The following is an 18270-nucleotide window of genomic DNA, read 5'->3' on the forward strand; positions in this document are numbered from 1 at the left end:
ATCCTTGTTCCTGTTCTGCTGAGGAGCATTTTCCCCCTTGCCCCAGCACACAGGACAGAGAACAGAGACGGACCGACCACCACTGCCAACACCTGCCTTTAAATAACGAATAATAAAGCAACAAAGAATAAATAAAGAACATTAAAGTCCTATAAACAGCCGGTTCTTGCTCCCCCAGGGTCAACCAGCCCTGACACAAACCCCAAGAGCCTCAGGAGAGCCACGTTCACATCACAGCTGCCCATCCACACCTCATCCCACGGAGAGCAGCGGACACTGCATCCCGCGGGGCAAGCAGGAGCCGTGGCCAGCTTGCCACCCAGTGAGAAACCCAGGCAGGCTGGTGGGTGGCCCCACGAGCCCCCCGGGCGCCCGGAGCCACCGGCACGCGGCCTCGGCGGAAAAACATCTTGGAAAAGTCGCCGAATATTTCGGCTCAGAAACGCCGGCGGCGGCGCGGGAACGGAGGCTCGTCAGGAATGCGGTCCCCAGGGCTGCTGAAATACGTCGGTTTCCTACTTTCCTTTTTTTATAGGGAATGATCCGTTTGATACATTTACATAATGCCATAATCTGGAGGAATTTCTGTCTCTTCCCTCCACAGGCATCCTCTCGGCGGGAGAACAAGACCGTCTCTGTGACGGCACCGCGCTCCGTGGATAAACACTGCTCCTGGGGACAATTTTCCTTAATTAGAAGTATGTTAACAGGAACGAGCACAAAGACAAACTCGCCCCCCCCCCCAAGGGCGCCGGACGGCTGGACAGACACCCCGTGCCCCCGAGGGTCCGGCACGGCCCCCCCTGCTCCCAGGAACAGCCGAGTCCTTGTGTCCGAGCAGGGCAGGAGGGGACGGCTGCCACCACCACACACGGCCACAGCCGTCACGTCAGCCTCGTTGCCTCAGCAAACCAGGCTCAAAAATAAATAAATTCACCCCCCGCTCTGCGCTAAGATGTTTCGCTGCGAGGAGGAACCGCTGGGTGGAAGGCGGTGGCCCGCGGCCAGGATGTCTGAGTCGGTGCTGGGATGGATCCCTGGGGCTCCGCGCGCACTCACGCCCGCCCTGCACAAGCCAAACGTTCCTCGGGGGTGACACGGGCTGTGCAGCCCCCCCCCAGAGGGACATCCCAGCCTGGGGACAGGCTGGAGCACTGCCCTTCGCCAGGGAGCACTGGGAGCCCCAGTCCATGTGCTGTCTGTGCCTCGGACCCCCAGTGCAGCACCACTGAAGGGGAACCATGTCCAAGGGATCTCCAGCCTCTCACTGACATCACCTCCAGCTCCCTGGGGGGGGGGCACCCCAAATTTGCCTCCTCTTCAGGGCATGCTCTGCTCCAGGGCAGCACCATAGCTGTATCTGAAGGGGAACCATGTCGAAGGGATCCCCAGACCCCAACGGACATCACCTCCAGCTCCCTGGGGGGGGGGCACCCCAAATTTGCCTCCTCTTCAGGGCATGCTCTGCTCCAGGGCAGCACCATAGCTGTATCTGAAGGGGAACCATGTCGAAGGGATCCCCAGACCCCAACGGACATCACCTCCAGCTCCCTGGGGGGGGGGCACCCCAAATTTGCCTCCTCTTCAGGCTGTGTTCTGCTCTGGTGCAGCACCATGGCTCCATCTGAAGGGGAACCATGTCCAAGGGATCCCCAGACCCCAACTGACATCACCTCCAGCTCCCTGGGGTGGGGGCACCCCAAATTTGCCTCCTCTTCAGGGCATGCTCTGCTCCAGTGCTGCACCATGGCTGCATCTGAAGTGGAATCAGGGATCACCAGCACCTCTCCAGCCCCTCATTGACACCATCTCCAGCTCCCCATGGTGGGGACACCCCAAATTTGCCTCTTCTTCAGGCCATGCTCTGCTCCAGTGCAGCACCATGGCTGCATCTGAAGGGGAACCATGTGCAAGCAGTCACTGGCACCTCTGCAGCCCCTCACTGACATCACCTCCGGCTCCTCATGGTGGGGACTCCCCAAATTTGCCTCATCTTCAGGGCATGCTCTGCTCCAGTGCAGCACCATGGCTCCATCTGAAGTGGAATCAGGGATCACAGCATCTTTCCAGCCCCTCACTGACACCACCTCCAGCTCCCCAGGCTGGAGACACCCCAAACTTTCACTCCTGCCCATGTCCTGGCTCAACCCTGCAGCATCCCTGCAGAGCTTGGCTGAGGCACCGGAGGTGGGAAGAGCAGGAACAGGGATGGAATGGAATGAGCTCCGGGTGTGGAGGGCAGCCAAGGGACCGCTAATTACTCTGCCTTAATGAGACCATTCCACGGGCACAAATATTCCACAGAGGCTGAGGGAGGGACAGGGCACTTGGCTTCCTTCTGGGTGAGAGGAGAGAGACACAGGCTCGATGGGAACCCGTCACTGGGGTGATCTGGGGGGAGGGGGGACGAGAAAGCAAAAATGGGGCCAAGCGTGGGCAGGAAAGGTCCCAAGGGGCTCCTGCAGTGAGCCTGGCATGAGGCAGTGCAGGATGGACAGACAGATGTGTGCTGGGACAGACAGATGTGTGCTGGGACACACAGATGTGTGCTGGGACAGACACGCTCCAGTCCATGTGAAATCAAACCCACCCCTGGGCACGAGCATCCTGATGACTCAGGACATTCGTGTCACCCTTTTGTCTCCAGCAAAAGCTGTGGGAATGCCACTCACCCCTGCCACCACAGCCTGGGGGAGGGTTGTGGGGGGGGTCTCAGTCCCTTGGGAGATTTATTTCTGTTCCCTATGAGGGGAAACAGCAGGTAAGGGGAGCCAGAGGTGCTGGGCAGAGCCACAGCAGGGTCCTGAGTGCCAGATCTTCGTTAACAGACTGATTAAAATCACCATCTTGGTGTTGTCCCCTGCCACACAATGAGCTGGTGTGAGTGCACGGCTCCAGACATGGCCCCCAGTCCCTGTGCCCTCCATCCCCTGTTTCCCCAATCCCCTGTTCCCCAATCCCCTGCTCCCCCCATCCCCTGCTCCCCCCATCCCCTGCTCCCTCCAGCTCCTGCTTTCCTTCATCCTCTGCTCCCACCCAATCCCTGCTTTCCCCTGTGGTCCCTGCTCTCCCCAATCCCCTTCTCCCACCTATCCCATTCCCTGCTCCCATCCATCCTGGTCCTTGCTCTCCCCTATCCCCTGCTCCCCTCCATGTCCTGCTCCCATTATATCCCCTGATCTCATTTTTCCCTTGCTCCAGTTTATCCCCTGTTACCATTTATCCCCTAGTCCAATTTATCCCCTGGTCCCATTCATCCCCTGCTCCCATTTATCCCCTGCTCTCCCCTAACCCCTGCCCTCCCCAGTCCCCTCCTCTTCCCTATCCCCTTCTCCCCTCCATGTCCTGCTCCCATTTATCCCCTGCTCCCATTTATCCCTTGCTCCAATTTATCCCCTGCTCCCATTTATCCTCTGGTCCCATTTATCCCCTTCTCTCCCCTATCCCCTTCTTCCCTCCATGTCCTGCTCCCATTTATCCCTTGCTCCCATTTATCCCCTGCTCCCATTTATCCCCTGTTCCCATTTATCCCCTACTCCCATTTATCCCCTTCTCTCCCATCCCCTGCTCTCCCCCAGCTCCCACTTTCCCTCCTCACTGCAACAAGAACAGCCATAAACAGTTAAAAAAACCAAAAAAAATCCAACAGAAAGGAACCACGAGATGAAGTTACCAATCATCCCCCTCTCCTGCCAAGTGAGTTCACATCGGAGCCTCTTTCTTGGCCAGGATGAGGCAGCAAGGAAGAAAAATAGCTTTCCATGCAAAGTGGGGGAAGAAATGTACTTGGATTCCTCTGCAGAGCAACACGGCCCTGAAATCAATCTGTCCCAGCAGCCACAGCTCCTCTGCCTGCTGGCATGGGGACAGGCCATTCCGAGTGACAGTGACACGGAGTCAATGAAAACACCCCCCGAGCTGGGCAGCTTGGGATTGATGCTGCCCAGGAAGGGATTTTAATGGTGGCCAGATTGCTGGTGTTTAGGGTTTATAATGCACTCAGGATCAAATGTCCTGATATTTCAAACCCCTTCCCGGGGGCTTGTTTTATAAAGGAAAACAACAAAGCTTAAACTGAGAAATAATAAATCATGGCACCTCTGCAGTCCTTCCCCAGCAGCCCTGCATGGATCCTGCTGAGCTGCAGAATTGCTGCCTGCTCCACCTGGGAAGGAGCAGTGCTGGGACTGGGAAGGAGCAGTGCTGGACTGGGAGAGTGGCACTGGGACTGGGAGAGCAGTGCTGGACTGGGAGAGCGGTGCTGGACTGGGAGAGAGGCACTGGGACTGGGAGAGCAGTGCTGGGACTGCGAGAGCAGAGCTGGGACTGGGAGAGCAGGGCTGGACTGGGAGAGCGGTGCTGGACTGGGAGAGAGGCACTGGGACTGGGAGAGCAGTGCTGGGACTGCGAGAGCAGAGCTGGGACTGGGAGAGCAGGGCTGGACTGGGAGAGCGGTGCTGGACTGGGAGAGAGGCACTGGGACTGGGAGAGCAGTGCTGGGACTGCGAGAGCAGAGCTGGGACTGGGAGAGCAGGGCTGGACTGGGAGAGCGGTGCTGGACTGGGAGAGAGGCACTGGGACTGGGAGAGCAGTGCTGGGACTGCGAGAGCAGAGCTGGGACTGGGAGAGCAGGGCTGGACTGGGAGAGCAGTGCTGGGACTGGGAGAGCAGTGCTTGGACTGGGAGAGTGGCACTGGGACTGGGGAGAGTGGCACTGGGACTGGGAGAGCAGTGCTGGACTGGGAGAGCAGTGCTAGACTGGGAGAGTGGCACTGGGACTGGGAGAGCAGTGCTGGGACTGGGAGAGTGGCACTGGGACTGGGAGAGCAGGGCTGGACTGGGAGAGCAGTGCTGGGACTGGGAGAGCAGTGCTGGACTGGGAGAACAGGGCTGGACTGGGAAGAAGCAGCACTGGACTGGGAGAACAGGGCTGAACTGGGAAGGAACAGTGCTGGGACTGGGAGAGCAGTGCTGGGACTGGAAGAGCAGTGCTGGACTGGGAGAGCAGTGCTGGACTGGGAGAGTGGCACTGGGACTGAGAAGGAGCAGCACCAGAGCTGGGATGAGGCAGTGCCAGCTCCAGGCACCTGCCAGCACAACAAATGCATTCCCTGGCATCACCCAGCTCAGCTGGTGACCAGATCCTGACGGTTCTGACCACGCAAAAAGCCACGGAAAAGAGGAAAAAGAAACTGAAAGAGCGCGGGAAGGGGAGGGGAGGGGCAGGGAGAGGGCAGCCACCCCAAGAGCCACGGAGAAGCCCAGTGCTCTGGCTCCTGACACGTGTTCCCCAGTATTTTTCCACAGCCCAAGCAAAGTCTTGCCCTGGGAGCCGAGTGTCACCCGATCACAGCGCACCGGAGACGGGGATTTAGCACCGCTGTCAACGCCAGCGTGGGGGCCCAGAGGTGACCAGCACAGCCCTGGCCTGCTGCCAGCTAAAGGTGGCCTCCTAAGGACAGTCCTGGCCTCTCTGCATGCTCTAGGGAGGTGTTCCCACCTCCTGGTGTCACCTCTAGGGGACAGGGACATGAATCTGATGGAAGGAGGCACAAATCCCCCAGCACAGCTGCTTCCCTCCCTGGGTCCGTGGCCAGGATTGCTCAAGGATGTGATCCCTGACAAACAGCTCCAGGATGGGGGGACAAGGCCAGCAGGATGGGGGACAAAGCCAGCAGGATGGGGGGACAAAGCCAGCAGGATAAGCCTGGAGAGCTGGGGGAGCTGGGGGAGCAGAGAGCTCCGGCCGTGACACGAGAAGCAGCAGCACGAGAGCCCAGCAAGAGATTTTAATTATTATTTTTGAGTGCTCTGTTTGGCTCTGAAATTCCTTGGAAGCCCAACTCCAAACAAACAAGGACATTGTCTGGGCAAACACGTGGAGGCTGGAATCTGGTTGAGAAAACCCACGGGATCACGAAGTCCTCAGAGGTCAAGGGCTTGCCACGGAGCACAGAGGGTCCAAGGGGAGCAGGGGCAGGTCCCCAGCTGTCCCCTGCCCCATGCCAGAGGGGCTCAGGGCTGACAGGGGGTTCAGAGTGAACCCCCCTGTGCCATCCTGGTGCTCCAAGGGGTCAGGGCAGCCTGGGCACAGGCACATGCCTCCGTCCTTGAGCCTGCCAGGATCCTCCTGGCCAGGAACACTGCAGGATTGTCACACGGAGAGGAGGAGAGGGACAGCAGGATGGGAGGAAGGATAAGACAAGCTCTCCTTGTTACAATTCAGTGCTGGCAGGAAGGATGAGCCCTTCCCGTGCCATGGCTTGTGCCTCATCCTCATCATGGGGGTGAGCGCTGAGGGACACCCAGGGCTGGCAGGACAGTGCCACTTCCAAGGTCCCTGTGGAGATGGGGACAGGCTGGACCCCTCCCCACATCATCCCACCTGTTCCAAGCCCCACACATCCCCCCGAGGTGGCCAGAGCCCCCCCCAGCCCACTCCGACTGATGGTGGAGAGAAATGATCCAGCTCCAACACAAAGCAGGGATTTTTGTAAGAGAAATGGATGGAAGGCTTCACCAGCCTCTGATTTTTAGTGTGTCCCCGGAAAAAGACCTGAGGGTAGGGAACCAGCCAGCTCAGATCAAGTGAGAAAATCAGTGCCTGTGACAAATATCCACGGGCAGCGAGGTGGGAGCCGAGGGGGAGGCGCTGCAGGAAGCCCAGAGCAAAAAGCTTTGGGAGTGTAAGGACCAGGGGAACAACAAAGCTCCGAGGACATCGGGTCGTGCCAAGGGCTGTTAACAGCCTTCATTTAACACATCTCCCACAGCACAAGTGACAGTAATCTCCGCAGGAGCAGGACAGGGAGGCAGGGGAGCCATGGGAGCCAGGCTCATCCCGGGCAGCTGGAGCTGCTGCTCTCCAGCCCCTCAGCATCAATCTCCCCCCATCAGATGCCAGCTCAAGCCCCATTAGCAGCAGGCACCAGGGAGGCCCCACTCCTGCTGGGAGCAGATAATGCCGTAAAGAAGCAAATAAAGAGGGAAACCACTAATTGGATTCACGGGTCTCGCCAGTGTCCTGCAGGAGAGTGGCATTATCTCCTCATCCCGACCTCAGTTCCCCCGGTGCTGGGGGAATTCACTCCTCCACTTCCTTTGTGCTGATGAGCCAGCCTTGCTCCGAGGGAGAGGGGCACCTAAAGAGACCCCTAAATCCCAGGAACACCCCAAAATCCCAGGGACACCCCTAAATCCCAGGAGGGGAGCGGGAAGCCGAGCCCTGTTCTGCTCAACTCCACGCTATCAGTCGCCTGTGAGAGCAAAGGGTGAGGCCTCTCCCTAAAAATACACCCTGCCCTAAAAATACACAGGGCGAGCTTAAATTAACTGTGCACACACCCTCGGCAGTGCCCACAGCCTGCCCAGCCCAGCCACACACAGACCCCAGGACCTCCAGGATCCCCAGGACCCCCAGGATCTCCAGGATCCCCAGGACCCCCAGAACCCCCGGGACCCCCAGGACCTCCAGAACCCCCAGGACCTCCAGGACCTCCAGGACCTCCAGGACCTCCAGGACCTCCAGGACCTCCAGGACCTCCAGGACCTCCAGGACCTCCAGGACCTCCAGGACCTCCAGGACCTCCAGGACCTCCAGGACCTCCAGGACCTCCAGGATCCCCAGGACCCCCAGGATCCCCAGGATCCTCAGGACCCCCAGGACCCCTGAGATCCTCAGGATCCCCAGAACCCCCAGGATCCCCAGGATCCTCAGGACCCCCAGGACCCCCAGAGCCCCCAGGATCCTCAGGACCCCCAGGACCCCTGAGATCCCCAGGATCCCCAGGATCCCCAGGATCCTCAGGACCCCCAGAACCCCCAGGACCCCCAGCATCCTCAGGACCACCAGGATCCCAGCTCAAACCCCACTGCCCTCTGCAGAGAATCCCTCTCAGCTCTGAGATCCACCCAGGACCTTCAGTCCTTTGCAGAGATCTGTCTATCCCAATTTGCTGGATGAGCCATTGCACAGTGGGTGGGGTAAGGGGATCCCTCTTGCTTCAGGCCCCCCTGGAAGCCTCCCCGGTTTCAGGAGGCAAAATCCCTGGGGGGAATGACACCAGGGAAGCAAAAACCTGACAGTGACCCACTGCAAGCCCCAGACCACCCAGTTCCACCCCGACTGACTTGGTCAAAGGACAAAAGCAGCGACAGGAATGGTGTCCCACATCCCAGCTCTCCTGCTGTGGCACCCACCAGCCCCACTGCTCTGTGCAGGCAGGGAAGGTGCTGGAAGCTCCTCAGAGAGCACCAAAATCCCAACCAGTAACTCTCCCTCCCATCCTGACTGCAGAGCTGGGACCAGCAAGCCCAGACAGGACACGGAGCTTTAACCACACTCGTTCTGGCCACGGAGCCACCAGCAGAAGGAAACTGCCACCAGCCACTCACACCGTGACTCAGTGGCACCCACAGAGGCACCTGTGGGTTGGGAGCTTGTTCTTGGTCACTTTTTGGGGTGGGACTCGGTCATTTTTATGGGGTGGGACTCGGTCACTTGTTTGGGGTGGGACCAAAGGAAGCAAGAACTGAATCCCAAAACCTGCTCCACTCCTCCCTGTACTGCTTCTCCTCATATCTGCACACCAAGAAATTGCTGAAGTGGATAGAAATAATGACAAAAGGCAAGGGAATGACCTGTGGGAAGCTGCCTCCTTCCCAGTTTCACCCACCACAGCCTGGGAATTGAGGATGGGGGAGCAGGACGGGGGTCCCGAGGGGAGTGGGCACTCACGGTGCAGGCTCAGGGAGATGTTGATGGACCGTTCTTCCACAAAGCCCTTCAGGTTGGGGATCTTGGCACACTTGAGGATGGTCTGGGAGGCACTGTCACCCACGTGGACCCAGCACACCGTGTCCTCCACGTAGTTGAAGTCCATGGCCGTGGTCTGCTTGGCGCTGGTGGGGGTGATGTTGGGCACGGGGGCCCCGCTCAGGTACGTGGCCAGGATGTTCTGGGAGTTGGCAATGAGCAGCACAGGAGGGCGATCCACGGGCTCTGGGGGCAAGGAGGGGACAACAGGGTCAGGGCACACCTCAGTCCTGTGGCTGTAACCCTCAGGGCAGGGCTGTGGTCTGCAGGGCTGTCCTGAAGCACCACCTGAAGCTCTCCCTGCTGAGGGTCTCACCATTCTTGGCTTTGCAGGATCTGTTGTCTGGCTGCAGGAGATAGCCCTCGACACAGCTGCACGTGTAGGAGCCCTCTGTGTTGGTGCACGTCTGGCTGCAGGTCCCGTACACGGTGCATTCATCAAAGTCTGGGAAAGACCAGGAAAAAAACAAGGTTTGGACCAGAAAAAAAACCCTCCTTTGCTGCTTGAAGCAAAGAAGAAGCCCCCCAGTTTCTCCAAGGTGGAGCTGGAGAGGAGGGGATTATCCCTGAGCCAAAGGGACCCTCATATCAGCCTGACAGGGAATCCAAAGAACCCTCAAACCAACCTTCTGTCAAAGGGACCCTCACATCAACCTGCCAAGGAATCCAAGGAACCCTCACATCAACCTGCCGAGGAGTCAAAGGGACCCTCACATCAACCTTCTGAGTCAAAGGGACCCTCACATCAACTTTCTGTCAAAGGAACCCTCACATCAACCTGCTGAGGAGTCAAAGGGACCCTCACATCAACCTTCTGAGTCAAAGGGACCCTCACATCAGCCTCCAGAGGAACTGAAGGCACCCTCACATCAGCCTCCCAAGGAATCCAAGGGCCCCTCACCTCCAAGGGCACCCCATGACCAGGCAGGCAGCCCCTGGTTCCCTGCTCCAGCATCAGCTGCAGGAACACAGCCTTGCCTGGCCACAGAGCCTCCCCCCAGCTCTGCAGCTCCATTCCCACTCCAAATCCCCCTAATCTCCAGCTCCCAAACCCCTGGCTCAGCTGCTCTTTCTTCGGGCAGATGAAAGAGATGAATCCCCCAGAGCTCTGTGCCAGAGCTGGGAATGGTCCCCTCCACCACATGAAAGGGATGGAGCCATCACAATCTCTCACTTCCAGCCTTGTTTCCATCACACTGATGCCATCAATCCTTGCTGTGACCCTCTCCTATTTCTCCCATCCTCTCTGAGGCAGGGATGCCAGGAGCATGCACCAGCCCCTGACTCCGTGCACAAAAACAAAGCCTTTTCCTCATTCCCAGTATTCCTCACTCAGGCTTTTGGGAGCCACATCCACAGTGGGGGGAGTCCCATCCATCCCATCCCTCCCATCCATCCCATCAATCCCATCCCATCAATCCCATCCCATCCCATCAATCCCATTCCCTAAATCCCATCCCATAAATCCCATAAATCCCATGAATCCCAAAATTCCATCCATCCATCCTATCAATCCCATCCCATCAATTCAATCCCCTCCCACAAATCCAATCCCACAAATCCCATCCCATCCCATCTCATCCCATCCCATCCCATCCCATCACCTCCCATCCCACAAATCCCATCCCATAAATCCAATCCCACAAATCCCATCCCATCCCATAAATCCAATCCCATCAATCCCATCCCACGGATCCCATCCCATCCCAAAAATCCAATCCCACAAATCCCATCCCATCCCATAAATCCAATCCCATAAATCCAATCCCATGGATCCCATCCCATGGATCCCATCCCATCCCATAAATCCAATCCCACAAATCCCATCCCATCCCAGAAATCCCATCCCATAAATCCAATCCCATCAATCCCATCCCATCCCATCTCATCCCATCCCATCCCATCCCATCGCCTCCCATCCCACAAATCCCATCCCATAAATCCAATCCCACAAATCCCATCCCATCCCATAAATCCAATCCCATCAATCCCATCTCACGGATCCCATCCCATCCCAAAAATCCAATCCCACAAATCCCATCCCATCCCATAAATCCAATCCCATAAATCCAATCCCATGGATCCCATCCCATGGATCCCATCCCATCCCATAAATCCAATCCCACAAATCCCATCCCATCCCAGAAATCCCATCCCATAAATCCAATCCCATCAATCCCATCCCATGGATCCAATCCCACAAATCCCATCCCATCCCATCCCATCCCATCTCATAAATCTCATCCCATAAATCAAATCCCATGGATCCCATCCCATGAATCCCATCCCATCCCATAAATCCAATCCCACGGATCCCATCCCACCTGCCCCGTGCTGACCCAAGCCCTGCCCAGCCCCGTCCCCACACGGCCAAGCCCCGGCGCTGCTGCCAGCAGTGACATTGGCCCCATCCCTGAGCAGGCACGGCCAGCAGCAGGCAGTGAGGGCTCTGGCCAGCCCCGACCCACCTCTGCAGCTCCTCCTGTCCTCGGCCAGCTGGAAGGAGTGGTTGCAGTAGCACACGGGGCCCGACAGCGTCGGTGCACAGTGGTGCTGGCAGCCCAGAGCCGAGCAGTTGGCCAGTTGTTCTACAGGGGACAGGGAAGATGGAAGAGAGAGGGTGTCACCCAGGGTGACGCCAAGGATCAAGGGTTGGGTGAGAAGGATCGCCAGACCTCATGAGGATCACCTAATCCTGTCAGGATTTGCTGGGAAATTTCACATTTCTCACACATCCCCAGAGAGGAGAGAAGGACTGAGCCCCTCAGTCCATGGATGCACCAGCAGAAGGAGGGAGGACGTGTGGGACACGCAGCTGCTCCAGGGAGGGGGCTTTGAGCAGCCCCTGCCACCCCCAGTGCTGCTGACTCTGTGCCAGTTCCAGGGGTGGCCGAGACCTGGCACCCCTAGTGCAGGGGAGTGGCATGGGATGCAGATCCAGGACATCCCGAGGGACATGGATGCACCAGAGAATTCCCCCCTTTCCAACCCTGGAGTGCTCAGAGGGGACAATGTGGGGGTTCAGCATGGGGGCTGCACTGGCACTACCACCCCCAGGACGTCTGCAAGGGCAGCAGAGATGGGGGAGCAATGGTCCAGCAGCAGGAGTGGGAACAGGGGTTGGGGTGACGATTTGGGGCCATGGCTCAGGGTGACAGCTTGGGGTGATGGCTTGAGGTCATGTCTCAGTGTGACAGCTCGAGGTTACAGCTCGGGGTGACAGCTTGGGGTGACAGCTCGAGGTTACAGCTCAAGGTGACTGCGCAGGGTGACAGCTTGGGGTGACAGCTTGGGGTGACAGCTCGGGGTGACAGCTCGGGGTGACAGCTTGGGGTGACAGCTTACCTGCCCACGCCTGGGGCAGTGGCAGGCTGGAACTCGCAAGCAGCTGCGAGGAAACGGAGGAAATGCCTCCCTGGGGTGGCACCTGCCCCGGGCAGGGGGGACTCGGCGTGAAGCTCAAGCACCACCGAGGGCTGGCAGCCCCAGCGTGCCCAAACCTGCGAGCACCAGGTGCCCAAATCCCTGAGCAGCTGCCCCAACACGGCTCACGTGGCTCACGTGCTGCCCGGCCGTGAAAAATCAGATCCCACTTAAGTAACGAGAGCTCTTACTGAAATATTAATTCTCAGCTCAGGCACAGCTGCAAGAGCTGCCCCGGGCTGCTCCCATGGGATCCAGGCAGTGGAGAGGAGCTGGGTCCCAGCAGGGAGCCCTTTGGGGCTGGGGGTCTTGGTGGAGCAGGACAGGAGCCCCCCAGGCCAGGCAGGGAAGGGCTGGGGAGTGGAGAGGCTCCAGAACACAAGGTCAGCCCGGGACACACGTTTCTGAGCGATTAATCTGCACAGCAGCACGCTGGTTTAGGGAGTTTTCCAGCAGGATTAGCCACGGGGACAGGCCAGGAGCAGGGACAAAGCTCCTGGAAATTAGGAAAAAACCACAGTGGTATCTCTTATCTGGACCAGAACCCCAGGCCTGGAGCTTTTAAGCCCAGGAGACAAAGCAGCTATTTCATGGCTGCAGGCTCAGGAATGATGGGCATTTCACTTCCAAGCGGCTCTGGATAATCTCTGGATCTGTGACTGTGCTGAGCTGAGTGTGGTGGGGCTCACACTCAGCAGGAGAAACCAGGCACCTCATCACTCCCACCCCGTTGGGGCAGCCCCCTTTCCTGAGACCCTGTGCCCCCCCAGATCTCTGTTTCTGGTCACATCTCACAGCACTCATTTGAGAAAAATATCTTTTCATGGGTGCATTGGTATTGAGTCAGCATCAAACCTGAGTGTCATGGGGCTCACACTCAACAGGAGAAACCAGGGACCTCATCACTCCCACCCCATTGGGGCAGCCCCCCTTTCCTGGGACCCTGTGCCCCCCAAACCTCTGGTTTGCATCTCACAAGATATTTCTGGTTGCATCTCACAAGATATTTTCACTTGAGAAAAAAATCTTTTCATAGGTGCATTGGTATTGCACCAGCATCAAACCTGAGGGTGGTGGGGCTCACACTCAACAGGAGAAACCAGGCACCTCCTCACTCCCACCCTGCTGGGGAGCACCCCCGGGGGCAGCCCCCCTTTCCTGGGACCCCAAATCCTCTGTTTTCTGGTCACATCTCACAGGGGGGGAGGATGAAAAATATCTTTTTATGGGTGTATTGGTATTGCACCAGCATCAAACCTGAGTGTGGTGGGGCTCACACTCAACAGGAGAAACCAGGCACCTCCTCACTCCCACCCTGCTGGGGAGCACCCCAGAGGGCAGCCCCCCTTTGCTGGGACCCCCAAACCTACCCCGGCAGTGCGGCCCCTCGTCGGAGCCGTCGAAGCAGTCGTGGAGCCCATTGCAGAGCTTGCTCATGTGGATGCAGAGCTCGGTGCCCAGGCAGTTGTGCTCGTTGGGTTGGCAGCGGGACACTTTGCTCTGGGGACCTGCAGGGCACCAAAGGGCACAAGGGTCAGCACAGGGACCGTGACTCTCTGGGTGCCAGCACTCCCCTTGTCCCGAGGCCGTGGCACATGGGGGGGCCCCTCTGAGCCCAGCACAAGGAGACTTAATCTCCATTATTAACTGGAAAAATTACAAAGGAAGCCAGGCTTTAGTTTTAAGCTCCTCTGAAAAGAAGCAAGGCATGGAGACAAACAACAAACACACCATAAATCCATTAACAGCCTGAAACCCTGGGGAAAGCTCCTGCAACATTCAGCACGGCTTCACCCCAGGCTGGAGGTGGCTGCAGGGGTGACAATGAGCCCTGGCACAGCCCCTGCCAATCCTGACCCCCTCCATGGGGTCTCCTCCCTGTCCCAAATCCACGTTTCAGGGCTGAACACACAACGTTTCACCAGAGCTACCAACACTTCTCTGCCCAGCCAAAACACTGAAATCCCATTTTTCAGGGGCTGCTCATGCCTCACCCTCCCCTCAGCAGGGCTGGCAGAAATAGCTCAGTGGATCCCCCCGGGCCCCCACGAGCAGTGAGAAGGGCACAGCACACACCGTGTCCAAGCACGGTCCCATTTTAGCCCAGTCACCTTCACCAGAGGCTCCAACAGCAGAGTTTGCCCTAAATAAGCTCCAGCTCTCCTTGGAGAGGAGTGTGACATCACACACAGAGCTCTGCGTGCTGGCACAGCCTCATCCCACACCTCTGAGGGACCATGATCCCACCATGACCCTTGGGCTAAAGGAGGGGATAAAAGCCCTCAGAGGCACACGGGGCTGTGGGAAGGGGACCACAAAGCCCAGGATTTGTGACACCTTCCCCTCCATGCTGAGCAGGATCCTCAATCCATCCCAGCCAAGACTTCCCTCTGTCCATCCTGGACAGTGACCCTATTCCTGCTCAAGGGATGCCTGGAAAATGAGAATGTAACAGGCTCCAGATGCCAGATCTCTCCCCTGAGTCTCAAACACATCCCAGGACGCTCCCAGTGAGCAGAGTGGCCTGGCACTGGGGTGAGGGGATCCTCCAGGATGCTCAGGACACCCAGGCTCTCTCACAGCCAGCAGGAATTTCAGCTCCCCCTCCTTCCCAGTGCCAGGGCACCCAGCAGATGATTCCTGGGAGAATTTCTTACCGGGTGCCACTGCACAGATTTATTTTTTGCAGAGGGTGGGCCCGCAGTAATTGCAAATTATGGGTTAATTAAGTAACGTCGATATATGGACCAGAAGAATGGAGGGGCTGGAGTGAAGCGCCCAATTCATCAGTCAGAACTGCTCTGCCGTGTCCATTATTCCCTGCAAAGAGCCTGGATCAAACCACTTATCCCAAACAGGGCAGGATTAATCCACAAGCCACTTTGTTTGCTTTTGACCGTGTTGGCGCTAATAAATGAGCCAATTTATTACATGTGACAAGCTTGTGGTACACCCCAAGGAGCCGAATTAGATAGGAATGTCTAACCTCAAAAAACCACTCAGAAAAAAAAAAAAAAAAAAAAAAAGGACAGAAGAAAAGCAATTCTTCCTCCTGCAGTTGATTTGGCAACAGCCCAGGGAGATGCAGATGGGGGGAACACAATGAGGGAAGAGGCTGGAGGAGCAGGAGTGGCATGGTCCCACTTGTGCCATCAGGATGGACACGGATGGCAGCACTGAGGGGCCTGGTGCTGCCTCTGGGTCACTTCAGAGCTCACCAGGACCAGGCCAACAGCAGATCCAGCTGGGCAAGATGAGGGATCCAAGGCGTCCTGAACCCTCGGATCAATGGATGGACCAACCAGGCACAGCAAATTCCTTCCTCAGAGCCCCTCATCTTTGATCTCCAGCAGGATGGAGGCTCCTGTCCAAGTGTTTTCCTCTCAGGAAAGCTCCGTGGAGCAAAAACAACTGACGGTGCAAGAACCGTGGCGCGAGGCACTCGCACCAAATGAGCAATGCCGGGGACAGGAAGGGACCTGAGCAAAGCCAGGGAATACTTGAAAGGATTCCAAAACCTGGCACGTGCCCGACAGCACTTGAAGAGCTCTGTCAGGAGAGCGTCAGTGCCACGCAAACACCGCGGCACCGGCGGGCCCCGGAGCCTCGGCAGGAGCGGCGCTCGCAGCCCGGCTCAAACACGGATTAAACGAGAGTAATAAAAGTCATTCTCTCCCTGCCAGAGAGATAAGGGGGATGAGAGGCTGCTGGAAGCGCCGGTGCCGGAGTGGCGTGAGAAAAGGCGGCCTGGCAATCCCGGAGATAGCGGGGGCCCGCGCTGACAGGTCGGGCTCCACGGGAACGAGCCTGGGCAGGAGCAGGGAGGCTCCACTCATCCCCCGGCCCATGGCAACGGCACAGATGTGCCCTGGCACCCCAATCTCCATGTCCTGGGGGGCACAGCGTGGCCCTGACTCCCTCCCGGTGTCCAGGGGTGTGAAGTGGGAACTGGGGGAGGAGGGCAGAGCCGCTCAGGAAGGTGCAGCCCCTCCAGGTCCCCAGAGATCAGATGGGGAGGGAACTGCTCCCGAAGAAGCAAGAGATTCCAAAGTTTGGGGTCTGTGGTGGTGATGGAGACACACAGAGTCAGTCCCACTCATGGTAGTGAGGAGAGAGGAGATGCCAGGCTTTGGTCTGTGTCTCACAGAGGCTCCCAATTCCCTGTCCTGGAAGTGCCAAGCGTGTTCCAAGGGGCACAGGGGCAGCGGGGGTCCCGTGTCCTCCAGGGATGAGCCCTCAGGGGGCTCGGACCAAACCCAAGAGTCTTCCAACATCCATGACCTCCTCACAGAGGGACACGAGGTGCATCCACAGCACCAGAGGCTGCTCCTGGCACCAGGCCCCTCAGCAGCCCCAGGGAAGAGAGAGGCAGGAGGTGGAGAGGGAAGAGCATCCAAGGGGTCCGTGCTGCGGTCACCTGTCCCCGCGGATCGAGCACAGATGCACGCAGCGAGAGGAACATGCCAATCAGGACAGATTTCTTCCAGCCTCCGAATCCTCCTGCTGTAATTTTCCAGGGCTGCTGATTGACTGGAGGCAGCCAGCCCATCCCAGCCCCCCATCCCTCCCACGGAGGGGCCGTTGCATCATTTTGCCTTAAGGAATAAACAAACCCAGAGCCGAACCAGGAACTGCTCTGGAGGAGAGGGTTCTGCCAAGCACAGCGTGAAGTGGGAATCGGGGTGGGAGAGCTGGGACAGGGGATGAGGAGATTCTGCTGGGCTGTCCTGTGTCCATGTGGGACATGGGGACGGGTGGTTCCTTGCTCCAGCCTGGCCAGATCAGAGCTCCAGGCACAGTGGGACTGGCACAGCTGCCATCCCTGGTGTCACCACAGCTCTGACCCCTCTGTCATCCCTCAATTCCCACCCACACACCTCACCCAACCCATCCCAGTTCTCTGTTTCCTCCCAGAGAAACTCCACGGCCCCATGTGAGGGAGGACCTCCAGAGCTGTGTCCAAGTGGCTCCAACAGCTCAGAGCAGTGAGCCCAATCCAGCATCCTAATCCCAAAACCCATCTGGGACAGCGATGTCCCCTGGCCAGCTGCTCCCTGGGACTCCTAGAGATCTCCCCAGGGACTCGCAGAGATCTCCTTCCCTCACTCCCCATGCCCAGGAACACTGAGGTGCTGAGGATGGGGTGACACTGCTGCTGACTCTTCCTTCCTCGTGCACATCCATTTTGATGGAAACAAAAATAATGAGTGAACCCTGTTCCCAGGAGATTGGTTAGGAATCATGGATGGACGGATGGATGGATGGATGGATGGATGGATGGATGGATGGATGGATGGATGATGGATGGATGGATGATGGATGGATGATGGATGGATGGTGGTGCATAAATGGTGGGATGGACGGACGGATGGACAGACGGACGGAATGGACACCCCCCACCCCAAGGGGCTGCAAGGGCAGCTGAGGTAGAACGTCGTGCAACGGCTGCTCGGGGCCCTGGAACGCCCGTGGCGAGAAGGAGCAAAGCCAGAGGAAGAGGATTAGGAAGGAAAGTCATACATACATATCTCGGGAGATTCATCCGAGCCATCCGGACAATCCTTCTCCCCGTCACAGCGCCAGCCCTTAGATATGCACGTAATCTGATCTTTGCATGCAAACTGTTTGGGGCTACAAGTCTTCGGTGCTGGATGAGAAAAAGAAATAACCATAATAAACAACATCAGTTTCTTCCCGAGGACAAGTTGTTTCAAAAGAAAAATCAAATTTCAATTAAAGGCCAAGATTGGTTTAGGGTTTTTTTTTGGGGGGAGGATGATTTCTTTCCTATGGCTTGGCAGAAGTTCGAACCCGGCACCGGATCCATCAAGTTTGCCCCTAAGGAAAGGAGGAAATTTAAGCTGGAGCATTAATTACACCGGGAGAAAACAGGAGTCGAGCACTGTGATGCGCTCACAGATTTTAAAGATCATTTAACTTGGATGAATTAGCTCCTGGGAGCCAGAGGCGCTTCGTTTTCTGTGCTAGGCAAGAGAAAAACAGGGAAAAAACAAGAAAACCCAAATGAGAAC

General features: G+C 57.5%; 1 protein-coding gene across 7 annotated transcripts in view; it reads right to left on the reverse strand.

Moving 5' to 3' along the window:
• LRP1 (LDL receptor related protein 1) overlaps positions 1–17881 on the reverse strand; it is a 72985-nt gene extending 55104 nt beyond the window's left edge. For all 7 annotated transcript variants that reach the window (XM_041406164.1, XM_041406160.1, XM_041406163.1 and 4 more), the window contains exons 1-5: positions 17763–17881; positions 13609–13746; positions 11284–11403; positions 9132–9260; positions 8738–9001 (exon numbers count right to left, since the gene is read on the reverse strand). In XM_041406164.1, coding sequence (XP_041262098.1) covers positions 8738–9001; positions 9132–9260; positions 11284–11403; positions 13609–13675 — 580 coding nt within the window. In that variant the 5' untranslated portion in view covers positions 13676–13746; positions 17763–17881. The remainder of the gene's footprint in view (positions 1–8737; positions 9002–9131; positions 9261–11283; positions 11404–13608; positions 13747–17762) is intronic.
• Positions 17882–18270: the final 389 nt, after the last annotated feature.

Source organism: Onychostruthus taczanowskii, unplaced genomic scaffold (genome assembly GCF_017590055.1).
Source record: "Onychostruthus taczanowskii isolate IOZ18803 unplaced genomic scaffold, ASM1759005v1 scaffold245, whole genome shotgun sequence".
Taxonomy (NCBI): Eukaryota; Metazoa; Chordata; class Aves; order Passeriformes; family Passeridae; genus Onychostruthus; species Onychostruthus taczanowskii.